The sequence below is a fragment of the Oncorhynchus masou genome, chromosome 18 (assembly GCF_036934945.1).
Source record: "Oncorhynchus masou masou isolate Uvic2021 chromosome 18, UVic_Omas_1.1, whole genome shotgun sequence".
NCBI lineage: Eukaryota > Metazoa > Chordata > Actinopteri > Salmoniformes > Salmonidae > Oncorhynchus > Oncorhynchus masou.
Window position 1 is genome coordinate 43,699,393 of NC_088229.1, and position 16,226 is coordinate 43,715,618.

Below are 16,226 nucleotides of genomic sequence, written 5' to 3' on the forward strand. Positions count from 1 at the left end.
TTTTGATGCTTCCAGTCTGTTATTCGAACTCAATCAGCATGACAGAGTGATCTCCAGTCTTGTCCTCGTCAACACGCACACCTGTGTTATTGAGAGAATCACTGACATGATGTCAGCTGGTCCTTTTGAAATGCAGTGGAATTTTTTGGGGGGATTCAGTTCATTTGCATGGCAAAGAAGGACTCCGCAATTAATTGCAATTCATCTGATCACTCTTCATAACATTCTGGAGTATATGCAAATTGCCATCAAAGAAACTGAGGCAGCAGACTTTGTGAAAACTTTTGGTCACGACTGTATACTCAAGGCCTTGGTGTAATGTAAAATATTGTCTTTCATCACCCCACCATGGGCTCTACATAACTCAAGTCGTATAACACTTCTGCACAGCCACACTATATCTCAATGGTCACTATTTCAGTTTTATGTTTCACTCTCCCCCTTGTAGCCTGAACGATATCCTGCTGAGACGGAAGATAGAGGGTTGAAATAATTGAGAGAGGTGGGGATAGATGTGAAAGGGGAACTTTGAGCTCCATGCTTTATATGAAACCCCTTAAACATAGCATACAGTATATTGTTTGACCGTACAGCCTTCTTCCAATAAGGCACAATGGATAAGGTACATGTAGATGTTAAATCTGTCGATGTTGAATCTGTCCACCCTATAGGAGTGTTGTAGCTGCTGCTCTCTGGGGCTGAGGTTCCGTAGCGAGAGCTACCGCTGTGAGGCTCACCAATACCTGGGTTACCCCTGCAGCCACGTCTTCCTCACCTGCTGTGAGGGAGAGAAGGGGAAGGCAGGGGAAGAGGGAAAGGGAGGAGAGGGAGATGGCTGGGACAACCTCAAAGAAAGGCCCGCACTGGACCCCACTGCAGTGCCAAAAAGAGGTAGAGTCATGCAGACACGCACGCACACACTACACACACACCACTGCACTGTCAAGGGGTAGTGTAGCACAACAGTGTACTGCCAGAGAAAGGCATAAACGAGAGCCTCTTTACCTCTCCTTACTAAAGAGAGGCTTTGTAGTGAACTCTTCCCACTTTGTGCACCACACTACCCTGCCTGAGTGAGGGCAGGTTATAACCATACTGTACACTCTTTTATAAGGGATAGAGTTCCTGTTCTGTATTCTCTTGTATCCAACTTCCTTGGTTCATCTGCTCTACTTGACTCTATTGTACTGTACAACACAGAGGTAAGGCTATTAGTGACAGTCCTCTCTCCTTGTCCTGTAGTGTCAGACACCCCGTTCCCTAAAGAGGCCTTCTCCATCAGGGAAGAGGAGGAGCAAGAGAGGGAGAACACGGTGGAGGGCCCTCCAGAGATGGAGGATGTAGATGAGTGTCAGGTGTACCAGAGCACACTGTGCCACCACAGGTGTATCAACACCCCCGGGTCCTTCAGGTGTGCCTGCTACCCTGGCTATGTGCTGCAGCAGGACGCGGCCAGCTGTGTACCAGGTAAAGGAAAACCTCTCGTAGGTTCTTAGAGTATGTCAGACCATGCACCTTGCAGTACTCCACAATACTGTATGTGCAAGATCACTTCACAAACAGCCCGGGTGTCTGGCTGTTTCGCCATTGAATAATGGCACACAGTTGCCTTAATTGGCAAGAGGACGGCAAGTTGGATAAAGTGGAAACAGATTGGCAACCTGAAAGTATAGAACAGTTATGTAAATGTAAGTCCATAAAACCACTGAAAGAGGACTGATTCCAGAGTGTAGTACCTTTGTGCCAGGTAGTACATTGTGCCAAAGCAAACAGTATGATTAACGGCATTCCGTGTTTTCAGCTACCTGCTAGTCTCTATCTATCGGTCTATATTTATCCACACTTTGACAGTATATGATTTTCCTGCTCTAACTGGAAAGAGTTCCTGTCTTCGGTCTGATTGAATGGTCATTGTTATCGATATAGAACATTCAGAATCACTTCCTGATCTCGTAGAGGTGCTCACCTAATAGCTAGTAGGCTAATGCTCACCATCAACTGAACATGTTTAGATTGTAGAGACTGATCTTGGAGATGAAGCTTTTTTTACTGGAATAGATAGATGTTGTACCTGTATATCATTAACGTCTCATACTGTTTCGATAAAGCCTCTTGTCACAGTTATTACAACAGTAGCCTACATACATTTAGATGAGTAAAGAAAGTATTTCCAGGTATTTCCAACCTACTGTAAGTGTATTAGACCTTTAATGGGGCTTTCACAGAGCACAAGCCTGTCTCAACAGGAATCTGATGTGAGACCTACTTTACAGAAAAGTACTGTGAGTCTGCAGAGTCCCACTAATAAAAACACAGGTTTGTCTGCAGGCCATGCCTTTTCCTATTGTACCCCAACTCACTCTCTCTCTCGCTGAGGGAACTTTTATCTGTGCTCCGTGGCTGTCTAGCCTCATATCTGTGGACGAATTGAAGGCACTTCACAGATTTTCCTTATCCATAAAGATTGGATGACTTGGCGGTTTGTTGGTTATGCTGTTTAAGTAGTCTTTTCCGTGATGAGTTTATTCCTGTTTTCACAGAGACGGTGGATGAAGAGAACAGACTGAGAGAGGATGACAGGCCAGAGGTTGGGTCTACCTCCACTGCACCCCCCACCACTACAACCCCTGTCAACCCCTGTGAGGGTGAGTACAACCTCACTGTAGGCCAGGATGGTGCCTTTCTACTGTAAACCTGGCAGACCACAATGTCTACTGTGTTTTCATATCTTAAAACCAGTTATTAGTCTTGATAGGCGAAACCAAACGCAGGTCTGGAATCAGTGTGTGAAAGTAGTCCTATTAGCAATAGAGGAACCATTAGGGAACAGCCTATTAGGTAGGAAACAGAAATGTAAATCATTAGACAGCCATCCGGTCCCTTAAGAGACCCCAAGGCCCAGAAGGTTTTCAGTTATACACCCTTCTAGTGTGATTCATGTCACATTCCTTCACATTTGTTCCTCGATACCATTTAATACCATTCCATTAGTTCTGTTCCAGCTATTACCATGAGCCCTTCCCAATTAAGGTGCCATCAACCTCCTGTGGTTTAAATGTCACATACAAGTATTCCGATTGCATCAAAGGCCATGAAGCTCCTGTGTGTATTGAGAAGTCTCCAGCCATCCCTGTGTAGTCCAGCATATGATATCTAGTGTGGGTCTCCTCAGGGTGTGTGTTTGCCTCCATAACTCCAGGGTGCGGTCGCATGAGGAAATACAATACAAACAGGTCAGGGGTCAAAGTGGAAACAGGAAATGAGTGAACAGGGATACAGTAAATCACACAGAGGTTATCTAACACACATGCAAGGCCAGGGACCTGCCCACTCTGACTTATGTCACCCTGATTACAGTGTGTTTTAGTGTGATGTTGTGCCCCTCTGAGCAGGAAATAGCCACTGTATGCAACAGTGCTCCTCAGTGGCCGGAAGGCCTCACTGCTCCTGTTTTCCAGGGTTCTCTCTGATGGCTGACGGGCAATCCTGTGAAGGTAAGGGACTCACACACACACACACACACACACACACACACACACACACACACACACACACACACACACACACACACACACACACACACACACACACACACACACACACACACACACACACACACACACACACACAGAGCACTAATCCCCTCTTCTCATCATGACACTAGAGGAGATGCTCAGCTGCAGACAAACAGAACCTCATATTCAGAAGCAGGCTCCACTATGGGATTAAATTAGTTTCTACCTATGTGTTCTCACGCTGTTCCTTCACTACTACACGTCACACACGTCTACTGGTTGAGATCTCCCTGACCAAATCAACACACGATATGGGATTGTATGGTTCAGTGGCGGTCGGTGACATTTAAGATGAGGGAGGACGATTTTTCTTTTCACGAGCATGGCCTTATTTCTATTACAGCATATTGGATGACTGTCATTCATTTTCCATTCACCCAGTTCAATGTAACAGCGATAGGTCAAATTTTCCTTATACCCACCATGAGGTTGCTACAACCGAGCCTATGAATGAAAGTTTACAATGTCGATGCACACAGGTCGAGAGAAGCATTTGAGGTGACAGACAGTGACACATTCAATACCGCCTTGCACATTCTTGCCTGCATCTAGCTGATCTAGGGTGTAATCATTAGTCCAACAGTTGCAAATTAGATTTCCTTTGGACAAATTTGTTTATCCCCGTTTCGTTCCGTTTAAGAAATGTTTTTCAACAGTATTGGCGGAATGGATACACCCCTGATCATGCGTAAACACAGTTCACTTTCATAGTAGCCACGTTATATTCCTTCTCGCATCTATGCGCTCTACTCCTCTCAACCTTTCCCTTCTCTTGTGGACTTCAATGTACAACACATCAGCTGTATGTGACCAGGCAAAAAAAACACTTCCCAAACCATATCATAATCGCTACACACAGCCCACATCATTGTCACCATATTAGCTAAAGTAGCATCATAGTCAACATAGCTAATATAACTAATGCCTTAGTATACCTGCAGAAATCATGCATTAACGTTAGTGTACAGTCAGTAAGCAGTTTAGCACATACCCCGGTGGCAATAAATGAGTAAAACCAAAGCTTACCTTGACTTGGAAGAGTTCCAGTGTTGTGTTGGATAGTCATAGTCAGGTAGCTAACATAGCATCCCTCTGTTTGAGCAGGCTAAACTATCGAGCTGCATTTTCAAGTTCAGTGAAACTGAAAAACAATGACAGTCTCTCTCTCTCTCTCGCTTCTCCTTCATTTTGGAAGAGATGTATTTGTTAAAAACTGTTCAGCTATTGTCTTACTCTCTCTTTGAGTCAACTACTCCCCACTTTTTATGCACTGCAGTGCTAGCTAGCTGTAGCTTATGCTTTCAGGACTAAATTCATTTTCTGATCCTTTGATTGGGTGGACAACAGTTCATGCTGCAAGAGCTTTGATAGGTTGGAGGACGTCCTCCAGAATTTGTCATAATTACTGTGGAAGTCTATGGAAGGGAAGAACCATGAGCTTCCTAGGTTTTGTATTGAAGTCTATGTACGCAGAGGAAGACAGAAGCTAGCTGTCCTCCAGATACATCATGGTACTACTGTAGACCTTCATTGCAAGACAGTTTGTTTTTATCAATTATTTGGTGATGTACATTTATTGACTATAGTTTCATGTTTTATGAAATTCACTGAGGAATATGGTCCTTCCCTTACACCTCTAAGGAGCCCTCACTGGTGTGGTTGTATGGCTGTATGGTTCTTACGATGAAGCCATCTCTTCTTGCAGACTTAGACTTCCTGCTTGGTGGCGGTGGACTGTTCTGTTGTGACGTGGTGAATGGTGGTGCAGTGTGTTCACAGATCTCTCATTGTGTGAGATTTATACCCAGTGGCCGTGCCCCCAATCCCTCCTCTCTGTGGAGGCCAAGGCCAGGGCCATGCAGGCTGCTTAATCTATCTGGGACTGGCACTGTGTTGCACTGAGAATTACACATGACTAGAGGTGACTATAGGGGTTATTCTAATGTGCTTACTTGCTCTCTGTTCTCTCTCTCACACTCTCTCTCTCTCTCTCTCCTGCTCCTGTTCTGTCTTTCCACTGTTATATCCCCCTCTCCCATTTGCACTCCTCTCTCTCTCTCCATCTCTCTCTCTGTGTTTCTTCCTCTTTCCCCCTCACTCTCTTTCCACACAGATATCAATGAGTGTTTGATGTCCACCCATACCTGTCAGATGAATGAGCATTGTGTGAACACGGCTGGGAGTTTTGTGTGTCGGCGTCAGATCACCTGTCCTCTGGGTTACCAGACCAGCAACGATGTCTGTGAAGGTACTGTAGCTGCAATCTGCAGCAGCGCCCAAAGCATTCACTCTCCAGTAGGCACATGTATAGGTGTAACTTGTATCAACACAACAACTGTGCATTAACTTGACCTTTCACAATGTGAGGAAAACACATTGTTTAGCTTTACAATCCCAGTTGCCACCCTTGGGAGAGTGACTACGAGTCAAAGGTTGGAAGCTGCCTATCAGATCTGTAACCATTCGTCATGTCAGCTACAGCGCAGTTATAACACAATTTCGCGACTGACCACACAAGCAAGTGTTTTTGATACTGAATATGATTACAAACTAGATAATAGCATTATGCTGTAGTTTCGGTTTTGCTCTGTCTCTGTACGAAGAACTCATTTGACATGTGTTTATGTTGATTGTGCCCACGGCTCCAATGTCATAGGAAACCTCAGAGCGTTCTTCATTATTTCCATAACCCACACTTGGCAGAGTATGCTAACGCCGGGCTCTTACACACAGCCAGTGTGCTCTGAGATAGATCTGTGAGATGAGCGGGTTGTTAAAGTCCTGTTGGTGATCACTGAAGGATGAGTCTCAATGGGCTCTGGTAGAGCCTTCAATGTAAATGAAACTCACACAGCGGTGAACCAAATGAGCATTTAAACAGGGCTCATAACGGCTGACACATCAGACGGCTGGTTGGAGTGAGGTGTGTTTCTACTCCCCTTTGAATTCCCTGCCCATGACTTCCTACACATCGACCAATCAGCCTCTCATCGAATGAAGTCCACAACCCCTCCCGCATCTTACAGAGAGAGCAAAATTCTCTCCTCGTTGCTTACTCCAGGAGTTGATTGCCATCCCCAATTTCTTAGCCAATAATTGCAATCCCTGCTTGGGGGAAGAGTGAACTCCCTGGTCTCTGTGAGCTTATCGAGCCAGTTCCCTCCTTGATTTGTTGTGAGCCAATTACCTTCCTACAGTATTGCTTTGACTGCGACTGAACACCCTGCCAATCTCTCACACGTTTATCCCTAGTCTCTCTCTGTCTCAGTGTGTCTGGTTCTGTCAGGCCTGTGCTAGCCTTACCAGGCATGTCTCAGGGCCGGGATGGTGTTAATAAGCTAGTTAAGCCCTGCCCTACCCAGGGGACATACTGGGGCTTTAGCGTGGTACATACTGTATAATTTCCCTACAGGGATCATGGAGCATCACGCACGCATACAGTACATGCGGTTTCACGCATAGACTAGGACACACACTTGGTTGCTTGCTGCATGCACTCGCACACGCACAGACACACACACATAGTCTTGTATAACTAACCTTGTTGGACACACAATTCAGTCCCATTCAAAATCCTATTTCCCTTACCCTATCCCTAAGCTTAACCCTAGCTCAACCTAACTCTAGCTCATAACCCTAAACCTAATTCTGACTCTAACACCAATTCTAACCTTAACCCTAAGCCCCCTAGAAATAGCATTTGAGCTTGTGGCAACAACAACAAAAAGTCCCCAGTTTGTTTAGTATTCTTGTGAGGGCTTCTGTTCCCCACAAGTATAGTTAAACACACACACACACACACACACACACACACACACACACACACACACACACACACACACACACACACACACACACACACACACACACACACACACACACACACACACACACACACACACACACACACACACACAGAAGTTGTCTCTATGTCCTGTTTATGACAGATGTGATTTCCCTACAGTGATGAGGCTCTGTACAGCAGCAGATATGTCAGTGTAGACAGCTGGGGATTCCCAGTGTAGACAGCTGGAGGAGCTATAGCACAGAGATGGGTGGGTGGAAATGGGTGGTCCCTTTTATATTTTAAGTAGAAAATATGCACCAATATTGCATTTTAAAAAGCCTGTTATATTAAATGAAGTAGCCTTGAATGTAGACCACATGAATAATTGCTAAAGGGTGCAAAATGCAGCATTTTGACATGTCAACCCTGTGTCACCTCTACGAAGACTTTGACCCACTTATAACCCCAACATCATTCACCATCCTGGTAAAGCCCTAGTTATTTTGTTGCTTTGACGGTCATTTCCGAAGACTATTATTTATTTCATGTGGTTAGTGATTCATTTACATCTGTCACTCATTTTAAGGTGAACCCTGCTAAGTGAACTTAATTATAATTTTTCTTTTACTTCAAAAGAAACATTGGAACATTTAATAGTCAAATCATAGTGTAAAAGCAAGTGAGTTTAGTCCTACTCTTCTTGGCCATACCTGGTGTTTTGTGGTGGAAAGCTGAGCAGGTCGAGCATAACACGTCAACGCTGTTCCCAATAGATTAGTCCTACATGCTAGAAATGTTTTAGCAATTTCATTTGTTTTGTGAAGCTTGCATTTAATTGCCACTCCCTGTTGCGCACAAGCCTCCATTTCCCCTGTCACAAGGGGATTTATGTCTGATTAAGATGAAATCGTCAACCCTGTTATCATCCACCCTGAGAACACTAGAGAACAGCCAGACTAATAATGCACACTATAGTCTGACGGGCTGACTCAATGGAGACAATTCATCATGTATAAATGATAATTCTACCTGCTGTAGAACTACTGCAATGAGGATGATTGATAGTGGGATCATTCCTAAGATCCTCTCTGACGATGGAGAACAAACCATTTCATTGTTGAGGCAAAGAAGGGTGTTTGGATAGATCTATGTGAAATTATTTATCTGGCACTCTATCTCAAAGCCACAGTGACACCCAGTGGTTACAGTAGACATGACACGAACAGGCTTGCAACGTATAAGTAGTTTTGCTTCTCTTCAACTCGATGGATTACAAATGGATCACAAGCTGACATTAGTTCACCAACCCCAAAAAAATGTGTTGTTGTATTAGAGGCTTTTATTTCTAACCTACATCCTGTTAATAATCACTGTCTCTGTCCACAGATATTGACGAGTGTGTTCAGGGGACTCATAACTGTGGGCCAGGCTTTGAGTGTGTGAACAGTGAGGGTTCGTTCAGGTGTAACGCCAAACCGCACTGCTCCATGGGCTTCACACAGGACACACGTGGGAATTGCATCGGTAAGAGGGGCTGTCCACACTGACTGGGTGGGCTAGGCCTGGGCAGACCTGGGACGCTGTTAACAGGTGTAATAGAATGCACAAAACAATATGAACATAACTATAGTAGTGTGTCAAAATGAACGTAATGGTTTACCCAGTCCTGATCAGGTAAAGAGGGGCTAAATGCCACACAGGTAGTGAGGTTTAAACCAACATCCAGCAGACCAGACCAGGTACAGAGGGGTTAAATGCCACACAGGTAGTGAGGTTTAAACCAACACCCAGCAGACCAGACCAGGTACAGAGGGGTTAAATGCACACAAGTAATGAGGTTTAAACCAACACCCAGCAGACCAGACCAGGTACAGAAGGGTTAAATGCCACACAGGTAGTGAGGTTTAAACCAACACCCAGCAGACCAGACCAGGTACAGAGGGGTTAAATGCCACACAGGCAGGGGATTAGAGGGGAGCACAGCAGACCGCAGCCGGGCAGATGAAAGCCAACCCTCCTCCTCCAGTCAGTACATTCTGATGCTGAGGAATGAGCCCGAGGGACAGGAACTGGGGCATGTCTAGGCAGTTCTGAACCACTGTAAAACATTGTAAAATACACAGTTAGAAGATTAGAAATTAGAGTTACACACACACACACACACACCAAAATGATCCCAAGGAATGGAAGTGTATGGTGTGTCTGCCTGAGTAACAGTTTAACTAAATGGCTGCCACTCTCTCTTTCGCCCTGTCCTCTGGTTTTCCTGTTCTTCCTTTTCCATCCTCCCTTCTCAAACTGTCCCTCCACACACCTATGTTCCCTCCTCCCCCTATGTGACCGACCCTCTCTCTTCCCTCCGTGTTCATCCTCCCTCCATCTATCAGACATAGATGAATGTGGTGTAGTAGGCCGGCCCTGCAGTCATGGCTTTAACTGTATCAACACAGTGGGATCCTACAGCTGCCAGATGAAAATCATCATGTGTAACCGTGGTTACCATGCAAGCCCTGACGGAGGCAGGTGCATAGGTAAGAGGTGGAGTAGTATACAGATCTGTGGTTTTCATTTTCATGGTTACCACCGACAAGATCTCTCCTCTCTTCCCCTTGTCCCTCTCTTCCTCACTTCCTGTGTCCAGATGTGGACGAGTGCCAGAGCGCTCTGCATCGCTGTGGGGAGGGACAGATCTGCCACAACCTGCCCGGATCCTACCGCTGTGACTGCCAGACGGGCTACCAGTACGACATGTTCAGGAAGATGTGTGTGGGTAGGTACTGTGGCCTACTGACCTCAAGCAAAGAAGTTCACGCTTTTCACTTGCTTATTGAAATGAACCCTTTGTCAGAATAGTTCTGGATCATTTTGGTAGGCCCCCCCCCACCTCACCTTCATACCATTCCTGTACCATACCGGGGTATATGGTATTACCGGCAGTGCACACAAGGGGCACTATTTCTTTGCAAATGTATAAAATAACACAAAAACTGTATTTAGGCAGCAGGGAGGGCATTGATTGTCTCTGCTGTAATCAAGAAGCTTGATCTGGCAAGCTAGCCACTTAGCTAGCAAGTTAGCAAACCAAATGCATAACTGGAGCCCTGAGCTGGATATACAATATTAGATAGCTAACTTGTAGCTTTTTTATGATATATATGTGGTATACCGCCCAAGCCTATTTTGTTCCTCGCCTGGTCTTCTCTGTATTGTGTCAGAGTTGCTGCAGTTGGTCTAACCGGCAGCTAGTCAGCCAGCCAGGCAGCCTCTGCAGAGAACAGTGTGCTGATTCACTGGGTTGTGACTTTAATAATAATGGACTCCAGTGGGATGTTTAGACTATCAGCAGGCAGCTGGCCCCTCCACTTCACACCCCTATTCACACACACATACACGCACTAAGGAGGTGTACAAAAACACATACATGCGTTTTGTAAACACACTTTCTCTCTCACACCCACATTCTCGCTCGACCTCTCTCTCTCTCACTCACTCACACACAATCTCCCTCCACTCTCGTCAGATGTGAATGAGTGTTGGCGCTACCCCGGCCGCCTGTGTGCCCAGACCTGTGAGAACACCCCGGGATCCTATCAGTGCTCCTGCACCGCTGGCTTCAGCTTATCCAGCGATGGCAAGAACTGTGAAGGTGAGTCTGTGTGTGTGTGTCCTGTTATACCCCCAGCAGGACAGAGAAGGCTTTTGTTCCCCACCGTCACACCTCTAGAGGACTGCGAGATTGGACTGATAGTCTAAAGCCAGTAGTGGCTGTTGGCGGAGAGACATAAGAGCCTTAAACATATTGCATTCTGTGACGCCATGGACATCATGACATTGTTTCATGAGTTACTTTGAAACGCTACAGCGCCGTTTTAATTCCATCCTTGAATGTCTTACAGATGTGAATGAGTGTCTAACCAACCCCTGCAGTCAGGAGTGTGCCAACATCTATGGCTCCTACCAGTGTTACTGCAGACAAGGCTACTACCTGAGAGAAGATGGACACACCTGTGATGACATTGATGAGTGTGCCCAGAGCATTGGCCACCTGTGTTCCTTTAAGTGTGTGAACGTCCCAGGGAGCTACCAGTGTGCCTGCCCTGACTACGGCTACACAATGTCTCCCAATGGACGCGCCTGCAGAGGTGAGGAAACAGTGATGGACACATGCCATACACCTAATACATACACACATGACCTCTGAGCTGACTATGGGTTTGGGTTACAGACATAGATGAGTGTACCACCGGGGCCCATAACTGCTCATTGGCTGAGACCTGCTACAACATCCAGGGAGGCTTCCGCTGTCTGTCCTTCGACTGTCCACAGAACTACCGCAAATCCTCTGACACGTAAGTTACTGTATCTCAAGTCATCCGTTATCCCAGCAGTTGAATTGAAGAATTTTAAGCTTCTGTGTCGTTGGAAAAGTTCAAACAAAAGAAATATGGGCATTTTCAACAGTGTTTTTGTGTTGCCCTCTGGGGCTGGTCAACTGTGGTCTCTTGATTTTCTCAAAGCTCAAAGTTCTTTTGAGGTCTTTCTACAATCTGGCGCAGTGTACGCGGGAGGGAACGATGCTTCCCTTAAGGGTAATGTGTCAGGCTGGGTAATCTGATCTAAGCTGTGAAACAGAAAGCCCACCTGGGACAGAGGCCATGACAGGACTAGGAAGATCTGTTTGGAATCACATTGAGTTTATGGCTCCATCTCTCTTCTATTTCTCTTTGGTCTTATTTTGAAATGACCTGGACAAACAGACATGTTTTGCATATAAGATTCTGACCACTATTATTTTATGTTTTGATTTCATGACTCTGGCTCTCTGACTCGTGTTTTTACTATACTCATTCGTTTAAATTTATTTTATTTTATTTATTAATATTGTTTTTCATTATAGTGATTGTGTGATTCTGACTCTCATTGGCTGATCCTCTAGCCGCTGTGAACGACTGAGCTGCCCCAACTTCCTGGACTGTCAGAACTCTCCCCTGAGGATCACCTACTACCACCTGAGCTTCCAGACCAACATAGTCATCCCCGCCCAGATCTTCCGCATTGGCCCCTCCCCTGCCTACTCCGGGGACAATGTCATCATCAGCATCACCCAGGGCAATGAGGATAACTACTTTAGCACGCGGAAGCTGAATGCCTACACAGGCGCAGTGTACCTGCACAGGCAGGTCCATGAGTCCCGGGACTTCCTGATTGACGTGGAGATGAAGCTGTGGAGACAGGGCACCTTCACTACGTTCCTGGCCAGGCTCTACGTCTTCATCACAGCCAACTCACTCTAACAGACTGGCCCTCAGCCTCCCCTTGCTCCTACCCACCTCCCTAATGGACAGCCAGTTCCCCTCTGACCCCCTACCCCTACCCCTCAGTCAACTTCAATAATCATACCAGTTGCCCAATTTCATAACACATTGATGATTAGGGTTGCAAAATTCCTGGAACTTTCTATAAATTCCCTGGTGTTCCCGAAATCCTGAATGGAGGATTCCCGGAATCAGGAGGGAATAAGCAGGAAATCCGGAATTTGGGAAATACAATTTCAAACCAGGATTTCTGGAAAACCAGGGAATTTATAGAAAGTTCCAGGGATTTTGGAACCCTACTGGTAATAGCAAAGGTCGTTTTGCACTGTAAAAAGAAATATGTTTGAACTTAAAAAAAACAAGTGACCTGGCTGCCTTAGAATTGGTTATGTCCACTCAGTAGGTGAAGATGAGTTGACAAAACGTAAAATGAGTGACATTAGTTGATTTACCTTGAAATCTGAAGTCAGTGGGCTAGAGGTACCACTAGTTTTTACAGCCTAGATCAGGGGTAGGCAACTAGATTCAGCCGCAGGCCGATTTTTGTCAGAGCTGATGGTCGGCGGGCTGGAACATAATTATTGCAATTTGTACACTGCAAATTGACTACAACTAGACCCAAAAAGAGATTGTATTTGAAAATAACAATAATTTCATACCTTGATTACATTGAAACATGATCACATGTCTATTTTTTTTGTTTGTTGTGGAAATACTTGGGAATACATTTCCTAATTGTATATTTTTTTTACTAAATCACTTGCGGGATGGTTTTGGCTGACGGGCCGGATGTTGCTGACCCCTCGTCTAGAGTGTCTTTAACCCACTAAGACAGGTTGTGTTGTCAGTCAAAAAGTTACAGTATCAGCGCCTTACTCCAAATGATAAAATTATCTCTTTTTTTAATCCCTTATGCTGCTGTTCCCTTCTATCCTCTTGAAGAATTTTGTACCACTATGCTAATTTAATATCACAGTTTATTATGACATGTATTTGTACCTGTATTATTCAGACACATTATGCCTGGATGTATCATATTTCTGCTGGTTTAGTAAGCTGCAAATTATTGTATTTTTTAACTAAAACTACACAAACTGTTTGATGTTCCGTGTCTATATAACCTATAACAGTATCCATATATGGTGAACAGATTCAAATTAAATACCAGGCACATTTTTGGACACATAAAATCCAACTTATGAAAAGAAATCAATTCAATTTACTTAAAAGTAAACCAAGTTACTGCTACTCCTGGTTCACAAAGTACAAGTGAATCCAGACAATCATTTTCAACTTGTGTTAGACTTGGGTGACGTGATTACGATGTGTCAGAACATGTCACACTGCAAATATACATGCCTATTTACATACCTTTTCACACCTTCCTAGTGAGATCATCGCCGTGAGAGGCCTTCATTTACACTATCTACCCACAATACAAAGACACGCGTTTTACAATGACTAATAAAAACAAGCTAATATCATAGTGCGAAATGCTTGTAATATAAACATGTGATGATCTTATCTTATAATAATATAATTAATCACTATATGACGCAGTTGTTCTTTCTCCCACTTCCTCTCTGATTTTGTAGCACTTTTTGAAAGAGTAACATCTCCATCTACAGGACACAGTGTGTTCTACACAGTCTGTCGTATATACACCAGTGATGCATGGCTGGAATTCAATCAAACTCACAATGGAAATGTTTAGTGTCTGTTGACAAACTGCTGCCCACATACACCACCTGGGACAATAATAGGTTTTCACAGAATCCAAAATGAATTCTGTGATTTTGTTTGAACATGGCACAGAGCTACTGTGTTAATACCACAATGCAGGTTTGATTCGATTGAGCCCATAGCTACTGAAATGTTTGCCACTTGCCAGTGGAATCTTGTTTTTTTTTTACATTCGGATTATTTTGGTTTTATTTGAAGGTCAGAAAGAGTACAGAATGTGGAACTATAATTAGAATCTCAGGATGGAAACTTAAATGGAGTGTATAAAAAAATATTAGATGCCCTCCCTGTTTTTTTTATGAGCTTCAGTTTGCGCTAAGGTCATCTGCTCCTCTAGCCCTGGGCTCTGAGGACCTCCCTTACCATTGTAAACACGGAAAGGGTGTGAGTGGCTCCTTGGCAACTGTATAAATGTATATTGCACATCCAAAGAGAGACGTTTGCCAGTTATCTGCTCATTAGAATGAGTTATATTTCCAAAGGTCATTTCAACAAAAGAGTCTAAATTTCATTTTGTTTTCCACTCTCCCTGGTCTAATTTTAGTCCAGAGGCCTTCTCTTGGCTCCGAGAGAAAATGTGATAGCAGTTATGAGGCACATGCTTCATAGCTAAACTGTGTCTTCCACACAGGGGAGATACTGAGCTATAGTGAGGTAAGATAACTAGCACTGTGCCTACCTGTGTCGTTCTGTAGCCTAGTACACAGAACAAAACCTACTGACAAATATCAACATACACAAACAGTCATGTCCATATATGATGACTATGCTATCATACTGACATTCTTTCTCTTATAAAGGTGTTCAACACAAGATGGCTCCCGAGTGGCGCAGCTTTCTAAGGCACTGCGTCTCAGTGCTTGAGGCGTCACTACAGAATGTTTGAATCCAGGCTGTATTACAACCGGCTGTGATTGGGAGTCACATAGGGCGGTGCACAATTGGCCCAGCATTGTCTGGGTTTGGCCGGTGTAGGCTGTCATTCTTAATAAGAATTTGTTCTTAACTGACTTGCCTAGTTAAATAAAGGTAACAAAAAAAAGATAAGTGGCCAGCAGTTTTAGCTATAGTGACCAACCCTACAGTACACTACATGGGTGTATTGGGCGGCTCTCCCCTCCGTGTTCACTAGAGTCAAGCCCAAGCACTTCCTGCCATTGAGGTGCCATCCGACACGTACTTATGAGTGCACTGGTCTTGATCAATGGTCCTTTTCCACAATTAGCTTTATCTGCTGCTCTAGATTGGCTTGTGTTTTGTTTCAGGGACACAGTGAATCACACATCCCAGAGAGGGGAAGTTAGGAGACATGCGGCTATAATGGTTTCAAAGGACAGTCACAGGAAGTTATGAAACGAAGGGAGAGGGACAAGAGAAAGTTCTAGGATAGATAATGTGGAGACATTAAGCCAATGGAAATTATACCAGGTCAGAAGGCAAGTAGTGTTTTGGCATTTGTGTTTCAGGGGAAGCCTTGACAGTGTTTACATTTAAACAAGGCAGCATCAAATGAATGTTAATGAGACTGTTTGAAATTCCATTTGTTTGGAATGAACCTGACGGAATCTTTAGCCGTATATACTATAACCCCAAATGGCTCATTCATGCCCCCCCCCCCCTCTCCCCAGTAACTATTCCCCAGGTGGTTGCTGTAAATGAGAATGTGTTCTCAGTCAACTCACCTGGTCAAATAAGGGTTAAATAAAAATGTAAAAACCAAACACATTCCCTATACTAATCAGACGCCACCTCAGCATCCTTGTCCTAACATGACGATAAGCAGAAATATGATGACCAAAATCAAAT

At 44.4% G+C, this 16,226-nt stretch overlaps 1 protein-coding gene across 1 annotated transcript in view; it reads left to right on the top strand.

The window, feature by feature from the left end:
- The window catches only part of LOC135504667 (fibulin-2-like), a 47,772-nt gene extending 33,068 nt beyond the window's left edge, over positions 1–14,704 (top strand). The window contains exons 5-16 of the mRNA XM_064923434.1: positions 672–891; positions 1,243–1,467; positions 2,541–2,645; positions 3,393–3,494; positions 5,689–5,823; positions 8,749–8,886; positions 9,750–9,893; positions 10,004–10,132; positions 10,883–11,008; positions 11,259–11,504; positions 11,588–11,711; positions 12,299–14,704. Of these exons, the coding sequence (XP_064779506.1) occupies positions 672–891; positions 1,243–1,467; positions 2,541–2,645; positions 3,393–3,494; positions 5,689–5,823; positions 8,749–8,886; positions 9,750–9,893; positions 10,004–10,132; positions 10,883–11,008; positions 11,259–11,504; positions 11,588–11,711; positions 12,299–12,656 (2,052 nt within the window). The 3' untranslated portion in view covers positions 12,657–14,704. The remainder of the gene's footprint in view (positions 1–671; positions 892–1,242; positions 1,468–2,540; positions 2,646–3,392; positions 3,495–5,688; positions 5,824–8,748; positions 8,887–9,749; positions 9,894–10,003; positions 10,133–10,882; positions 11,009–11,258; positions 11,505–11,587; positions 11,712–12,298) is intronic.
- Positions 14,705–16,226: the final 1,522 nt, after the last annotated feature.